We start from the raw sequence: 8,731 nt of genomic DNA, 5'->3' as shown, positions 1-8,731 counted from the left end.
GCCCATCCCAACGCCCATCCCAACGCCCATCCTAATGCCCATCCCAATGCCCATCCCAACGCCCATCCCAACGCCCATCCCAACGCCCATCCCAATGCCCATCCCAATGCCGGGAACCAAAGAGGGAGATAGGGGAGGTGATGGGGAGGTCAGCTCCATAGCTCCCTTCTTGTACTCACTTCCTTGACCTCATGAAGGTCCAGAACAGACCCTGATACTGCTGCCCTGGGAACAATGCCATTAATGCATGGACCTTTGGGAGCGGGAGGCAGGTGTGGGCTTGAGAGATGCTCATCTGCATCATAGCAAAGACACAATCCAAAATAATTTGGTCAGCAGTTTTTCAGGATCAAGACAGTAGAATCCAAGGACAAGAGATACTCTGATATTAAAGGGTTGGTAGGGCGAGACATGTGGATTTGGAGTGGAATCCTTTCTTGTAAAGAAATGGGATATTTATTGGATGGGGGGCTCAGATTACATTTGGCCATGATATGTAGGATTATTAACTCTTTGGTTTTGATGGTCATGTAGGACTTTGCTTCACCCCAGTATCCCCTGAAGGTTGCAGGGTGTCAACGTGATGTTGCTGAACCAGACTATGGTGGGCTGTCTTTGTATTCTGAACTTTTCCATAATTATGTTTGAAATGAAAACAGGCCATTAGACATCAGAGCAGAGGTTGTGCTTAGGGGCAATGTGTACTCTCTGTCTTTTCAGCCTGCTGGGATCTGTTCTTATGATCCCTTTAAACAAAAATTTCGATGGCATTAAAAGAATGTGCTTAGAGACAGCTCACTAGAAGATTTGAACCGGCTTCTTACATAAATATACGTTTAGACTTCTGAGTGCCCTGCAGAGTTTTAGAACCTGAAGTGGAACATGGCAAGCTAATTTCCCCCCTTTCCCTCACTGTTTGCAACTGTTATGCTCAGCTCATTTTATTCCTTTATACTTAGGGAACTATTGTAACCACAGGGGAAACAGACTCTCCATCAGGAGGCTGAAAACTGGCAAGCAGTAGACGTTCCAAGTCAATACTTGGACACGTCAACTAAACTACATTTAGAGGCAATCTGGACAGGGTTTACCTCCGATCCTGCAACAGAATTCCCAGAGGAATTCTGGGAAGGATGATGGGGGTGGGGCTACACACTGCTGATCTACTGATACAAGTTTGATATGAAGGTCTCATTCAGCGTAGGCAAGGCTTCCAGTTTCTCTCTGCAGTCTGGGATGGTTCTTCTGAGATACACCGTATTGAGATGGATGGTCCAAGTTAGGCCAGCTGACCCAGGTGGCCATGTGAAGCTAAGTGGTCCTTGTAATGTTTGATCCTGTGACATGGATCTCATTAGCTTCAACTTGCCGTGCTAATTGCAAGATCAATGGTATGCCTTCTTCATCTGGTTTAATGCTCAGCAGACAGTTCTAGCTTGGGTTTTGAGTGGCATTGCCTCAACCTTTGCAAATAATGTTGCAGCCTACCCAGAAGAGGAGAAGTGTGATTGCAAACATTCCTAACTGCTTGTTTGTCTCTTTCTTTTCCAGTCTCTCTAGCCCATATCACACAACTGGTGCTCAGCCACAACAAGCTAACAAGTAAGTCAAATTTCTCTTCAGTTACATTCCTTCTGATTCTGTTATTTCCATTAGAGAAAGTAATGATAACTTACCATTTGAGGGGAAAAATGAAGTTTATTTAGTCACACTACTAAGATGTGTATGTTCCCCCACTCTCCTTCGAGATTCTTCCCTGTCCTGTGTCTGCTGGTAGTTCTGCTTTTTGATAGGGGTATAAGTTCTGTGGTAACAGGAAACATCTGGCCAGTGCTTAGCTTTTCATGAGGGAAATACTGAGCTGAGTGTGGCAGTATATAACTGTATCCCAGCTACTCAGGAGGCTGAGGCAAGATGGTACCTTCAGCCCACATGTTCAAGTCCAGCCAAGGGTCTCCCCCAGCCCCAACTCTCAGCAACAAAACAAAACTATATTAGAATAAAGCAGCAACAAAACAAAACTATATTAGAATAAAAGTCTTTGTTGTCACCCATATTTCTTCCTCCAGTGGGGAAGATTTCATTGTTGGATGTGCTTTTTGTCCCTGCTTTATAGATGGAGAAAAACTCACAAGATTGTATAAATTGAATATATTTTTGTCCTTTTTGAAGACTGGTCCCTGGGTCCCTTCTGTAGGATTCTCTTGGGCATCAGTGCTGTTTTGGAGTGGTTCCAGGGTGGTAGAATTGATATCTGTTTAAAAGGAATATCTTGAGTGACTGATGGGCCATTTTCTTCTTGGTGTTAAAGCTTTAAAGATTTTAATGACAGGGACCCACTCTCCTTTCTCATCCCTAATTGACTGTCACCTCTTCCCACTTGCCACATTTCCTGCAGACTTGAGTGATTTCCTAATCATGTGGCAAGCATTTGTTAAGGGGCTTTCCGAGTCCAGTGAAGTTGAGCAGAATGTCACGTTGAGGGATTTGTGTTGTGGATTTATGTGTGCGTGTGTGTTATACAGAGCTGGAGGCTATGTCACCGAGCCGTTGATTACTGAGAATTAAGAATGGCAGTGAAGGAGGGCCCCTCGTGTGCTGCAAAAAGGCTGATGAGCTCATTTTTAGGCAAAGAGCACATTGGTGAGGACAGGCAAAGCACTATTGTTGTCATGTTTAAGTGGCGGTGACCACAGCGGCTGAAAATGAGACCTATGTGTCACATGTACTCTAGTGTAATGCACAGATCTCATTGTTATAGCATTGTTCTTACCACCCATGGCAACCACAATTCCAGGTCAGGGGAGCTTGGCAATTTGTTTCGAAAGGTGCACTACCACGTGATCTCAGAATTCCTTCAGACTTTGAGCAGGAATTCCTGACACTTCATGTTTGCAGCTGTTGTTTGAGTCCTTTACCATATCTTCACAGACCGAAGCTTTAGGAATCTCCAAGCTATAAGATCTGAGATACATAAGAGAGGGTAAATGTGGTAAACCGTGCTTCCTGTTAAACTGATTGACTGTGAAGGAACCCAACCTTTGTCTTCTTCCCCGTTTGCTGTGTCTCCTTGCATTTGAGATACTCGACCTAATCTAGTAAACGTTAATTAATTGTCTTGGTGGGTTCTCTTTCAAGCCATCCTGTAGTGTCGGTGACACTCGATCTGTTCCACTAAGGTCAAATTAGCATCTTTTACTATTTTTCTGGCATTTAAATGAATGACTTAGCTGCGGTTTTTCAAGTGTTTATAGTAAATATGTCCATTTGACAGCGGTATAAATATGCATTATGTGTTCATGGCTGAGCCCACCCCCTGTCACTTCTTATTCTAATGAGTGTCTTTCACTTTCTATTGTTTAATAGGGACTGGCTGACAAGGCTACATTAAAACCACCAAGACTCAAAAGATCCCCCCCCCAGCACTGCTTACTTTTATCTTCCTAAGGTATTTGTGTTTTTCCAGCAGAGTGCCAGTTACAGCACTCTCTGACATTTCCGCTTGCCTGATTATGGAAGGGATGACTAGCTTACTCAATCCAGGACCTTGTTTGGGGCCACACCGTATGCTTCTGAGTGAACATCTGCTCACTGGGCACTGGGTTGACAGCCCTTTTTCTAGTAGAGGTTTTGACCTCTAAAGATCCACGTGGGGTAATATAATACAAGTGTGGTTACGAGTGTTCTAAGGTGACATTTATCATCCTGAGGTCTAGTATTTTTGTGCGCAGAATGTGTGTGTATTATGTGGGTATGTTCTTGCACTGTGTTTCTGTGTTCATGTGTGTGAATACATGAACACTTAGACACCAGAGGTTCAAGCCAGGTGTTCCTCACTTGTTCTCCGGTTTTCTTTGTGCACCAGGGTTTCTCACTGCCTGCCTATTTGCCTAGGCTGGCTGTTTGGGACCTGCAGGTTTTTACCTCTAGCACAGCCTGGGATTACAGCCTCTGTCCTGTCTTCATATGGATGCGGGGATCTGGACTCAGGTCTTTAGCTTCTGCAGCCAGTGCTTTACCCACCAATGCTCCTCTTCAGCTCTGGAATTTTATTTCTAATGTTTTATTTTACCTTAGGCCATTCTTTCTTTATGTAGATCTGATTTTTAACATCCTTCTAAAGACTTATCTTATTTATTTATTTATTATTTGCAATGCTGGGGCAGGAACCCAGAGCTTGGTGCATATGAGGCAAGCATTTTGCCACCATGAGCTGCATCCCTTGGGTCTATAAGCAGAGATTCTTAAGGTCTTCTGTAACTATGAAACGACAGAAATTAAAAACCTAAGGTCCCAGATACAATTGTTGGTGATTCGTTTTCATCAGATGTGAAGTGTTTAAATTAAATGTCGATGGAGTCTGGTAAAGTCGCCGAGGGCATTCATGTCAGCAGTAACTTTCTCAGCCATGCTCCAGCCTGTGGCGTATTTAAGCAAGGGGCAAGGAGGAACAAATTGCTCGTTGCTCTGTTTCTTCTGTGTTTCTGGGTAGATATGGGCTGGGACATACGGGATTCTTTCTGGCCCAATGGACAGAGTTTCAGAATAAAGAAACTTTAAAACGTTGTACTCATTTATTTTTTCTGTAGTTCTGGGGGCGGTGCTTGCTAGGATAGAGCTGGGCTGCTCCAACTGAATGTTAACCTTTTTTTTTTTTTTCCTTCCTTTTTCTTAACAAGAATCATTTCTGTATCTAGTTTACCTGTGTAAACTCAAGATTGCTCAAAGGAAGCAGATAGTGGATAAGGAAGTCCTGCGAGGAAACAGCGGGCTGAGATTGAGAGGGGACCCTTGGATCAGCAGGCCTCTCAGGGATTAGCTGGTGTACAGTCTGCCACCGTCTTCTGCCTTTCTCGCCGTGTTCTTATTCCCAACACTCTGGATCTTAGCGCCACAAAGAAACAGTGCGTTATGTCCTGGACTCTGACATTGCTTCATCTGTGCGGTCGTGGATTTGCTCTGTTGCTGAGGTGTGCTGGGTTATAGAGCAGGGCTATGACACTCTACAGTACTCGTACCTAGGGGAAGCTGGGCTGGAAACCACTCCAGGACCTTGTTCCTCAGCCGCTTCCTGGGCTCCTGCCTGCTTGAGCTCCATTTTAGCTTCCTGAGTGTGATGGACAGGGGGCTGGGGCTCGGGCTGTTCTTTTCTTAGTCAAAATTAGCATTCTCCTCCCCCCACCCCCGTATGTGTATGTATGTATGTGTCCCCAAATTACTCATTTGAGGTTGGAAATACCATCTTCTCCTTTTGTATCCCACAAAAGTACTAAAAGCCTGTTGCATATGATAGGCACTAATGTAGTAATACCAGTTAAGAGGATTGGTCAGGTGGTGAAATCCTCAGCAGTTTGGGAGGGCTAGCAAAGGACCTACCTGCTGGGACAGATGCAGCAAGAAGAGAGACAAGTGTTTATGACAGTCGTCTGTCCCTGAGTGCCTCTGCCATGACCTACAAAACGCCCTTCTTTGTGAGTGCTGGCTCTGAGTCCTAAGCTGGCTCAATAATTTGGTCCCAAGGTCTGAGAAGCTTTAGGAGACAGTCATTTTAGGGCTTGGCCACTAGAGGTCACTGTTGAGACACATATTTGATTCGGGTACCCCCCAGGTCTGGTACCAAAGATTGAAATACAAGTTTGTTTTGTCAGAAGAAATGTTTCTGGCAGCTCTCTGGCTTGGCTTTGTACCACAGGGCATGTTGCTGGTGCCATTTACATAGTGAGGTTTTGTCACATTTACAATAGATCTTTATCAAAAGAGGTGTTTGGTTTTTTTGTTTGGTTGTTAAAACTGAAATATATATTCAGTTCCACACACCATTTCCCCTCCTTGAAAAATGCTTTCTTGAGTTAGGAACAATTCTTTCCCCAGTATGTCTAAACAGAAGGAAATGTATTGCTTTCAACACTGTTCTGTATTGGGTGTATTTGAAAACTTTCTATAGCAGAACGTTTGACACACTCGTCTGTGATGAGGTGTTAATTTACAAATAGCCACTGGAATTGGGAAACATGCATTTGTTCACATTCACACTGACCTTTGTACTAATAAGTGGCATTGTGTAAGGAAGAATGCTGTGTGTTATGAGATGGGTCACCTTCAACATGAGTGAAGAAACATCTCTAAGCATGCATTCCTTTTCAACATGAAAATTCTTAATTTTGGAAAGTGTTCCTGTATAAACATCCATCTGAGAATACTGCAGACAGCTTAAATAAACCAACAGCATCCCTCATTGTGTGGCCCCCATCGGCTTGAGCAGTATGCACAGATAGCATCTCTTGTGTTTGCAGTCGCTGGGCAACCCTCTGTTTCAGTTTGAACTGTCGTGTGGGGCTTTTCCTGAGATATTGCCAGTCATAGCTGTAGTTTTGGGTCTTAGCTGTGGGCTCTGTCTTGTCATTTAATATATGGGAAATGGTTAGGCAGTAAACCCAAGTACTATGGGCCAAATCTGAGTTTCAAAAAAGCGATTTCACATTAGTGATAGCTTCTTAGATATGAAATTATAGTGAACAAGAAAATGCTGGGGTATTTTCTTTAGCAATTTCAACTCTTGTTTGTTTGTTTGTTTGTTTTTAACCAAGGGTGCTGTTCTGAGTACATGGAAAGTTAAGACAATGTTGGGAAATGTTATGTAGATGAAGAGGGTAAGTACCACAAGTGTCATTGTAGGTGAATTGGGCAGACTAAAGATTAAACAGAAAAATACAGCCTTCTGAAATGTCCAGGCCCTGCTGTAAAGAGGAGAATGGAGCAGGCTTTAAAAATGAGATAAATTGAAAACCTTTCCCATAGCCTTAGTAGATTGTTGGGATGAGTGAGAAATATTAACCATCCCAATTCATAAAAGCGACCTTCAGCATTCTCCCAAGTCCTTGCTGCTCCTGGGCCTGCCGTCCTCCCTCCTTCCATATCTTATCTGTCATCCTGCATGCAAAAGACTCCTGCTCCTGGGCCCGGGGAAGTTAAAGAGGAGGGGGGGTGGATATGCAAAATAAATCTCCAGTGCCATGAATCTGTCTTGTGACAGTATCAAAACAACTTCCTGTTTGCATCTTAACAGAGCACAAATGTATTTATAACACAGAGGCTTTGATCAATAGCTTATTTTTTTAATTAGTGCACATTTATCAGCTTGTTACTGTGCCATCGTTTGAGAGATTGGAGTTGAAAAAGTATGCACATAGTATTTTTGAGCCTGACAGCTATTAATTAAACAATATCTCTCTGTTGGTCCCCGTCGTCAGGTTACCTTGAAAAATTTCCTGCAGTTGGCCGCATGCTGTTATTTTTGGCTTTAATAAGCAGGCATGTGAGGTCATCACGTGTGAGAGTGGTCCAGGCCCAGGCTGGTCCACAGGCCTTGGGTGCAGTCACAGGAGATTGGCTCCCACGGGCCTCACCCTCAGCTGACAGACCATGGTCTTTCCTGTCTGCTTGCTGCTGACTCTCCTGACATCTCACCCTCCGCTGAAAGCCCATGTTCCTTTTGGTCCCTTGCCTGCCAGTTCCACCACCTCAAATGCGCCTACTTTAGTATCCTTTTTCTTGGGACCTGTTCCATGCTAAGGAGGAAGCTCCCCGAGATGCAACATGTTAATTCTCCATGGTATAGTTTTAAGTGGGAGGGCATCAATCTCCACGGCTCGAGCGATGTGACAGGCTGTGAGGACAGTAAGGTGGGGTAGATGAACCTGCTACCTTCCAAATTACCCTCCTGTTCCCGTCCAAGGGACTGATCTTGAAGAGGTTTTCTTTTTATTCACAGTTGAATGCCTGTCAAACAGAAGTGACTTAATAGCAAAATAGAATATGCGTACAATGTTCTCTGATGATGTAGGACCATGACGAGCCAGCCAAGGTTAAATTGAGCACAACAGAAAACACACACACACACACACACACACACACACAAACGAGAGGGGGGGGGAGAGAACAAAGAAAGTGTGTGTATATAGCCTAGGATGTGCATTTTAAAAAATAATTTGTTAATTATTCTTAAATTATTGAACTTTGTTGTTGTTTTAAGAATTAAAGCAAAACTGAGCATCATCCCTTCAGAAGCACACATGGTGCCTGTGATGTTACTGGCTTCGGGTCCTGCTCTGCCCATACATCAGTTCTTTAAGCCCATGCATCTCAGGTTTGGAAACCCCAGGACTGGAGGAGAGGCAGCGGTGGTGTATGTGCAGAGCAGATAGACTTGATGCTGTTTCCTGAAGAAGGTTTCCCAGAACTTTCAAAAATGATTTTCTAAATGAATGAGAAGCAGGTATAAAAAGTGCCAGTAGGCACCACCTGATTTATTAGCTTGAATTTACATTTAAAAATCAGATTGCATTTGTAATCTTATAGCCCACCTCCCCAGTCTTGAGTGGAATGTGGCTATACATATATACATATATATTAGTTTTTAAGTAATAAAATTCTTGTGACCACTTTCGCTTTCTCTGTTACTCAGCCCAGTAGGACAGACTTGTCCTGATGTGATTAATTAACTGTTGACAGAATTTTGACCTTCTATTCAGTCTGAACTGTCTTTTGTTTGATTTTTTTTTTTAATTTTTATTTTCAGTAGCCTTTCTCCTCTCTATGTTCCTTCTTCTCTTTATGTTAGCACTTTCATCTCTGAAGTCACAGCTCCTATGCCGTCCTTCCGAAAGCTTAGATGAACTCCCATTGTTTCTGTGAATCCCTCTTCTCCTTCAAAATAAACCAGGACCACATG

The 8,731-nt window shown here is 43.4% G+C and overlaps 1 protein-coding gene across 1 annotated transcript in view; it reads left to right on the top strand.

Annotated features, from left to right (window-relative positions):
• The window catches only part of Rsu1 (Ras suppressor protein 1), a 190,619-nt gene that overhangs the window by 26,516 nt on the left and 155,372 nt on the right, over window positions 1-8,731 (top strand). The window contains exon 3 of the mRNA XM_021193255.1: window positions 1,552-1,602. Coding sequence (XP_021048914.1) covers window positions 1,552-1,602 — 51 coding nt within the window. The remainder of the gene's footprint in view (window positions 1-1,551; window positions 1,603-8,731) is intronic.

The sequence above is a fragment of the Mus pahari genome, chromosome 3 (assembly GCF_900095145.1).
Source record: "Mus pahari chromosome 3, PAHARI_EIJ_v1.1, whole genome shotgun sequence".
NCBI classification, from domain to species: Eukaryota; Metazoa; Chordata; class Mammalia; order Rodentia; family Muridae; genus Mus; species Mus pahari.
Note: the sequence above shows the minus strand (reverse complement) of the source record. Positions and strands in the feature narration are given on the sequence as shown.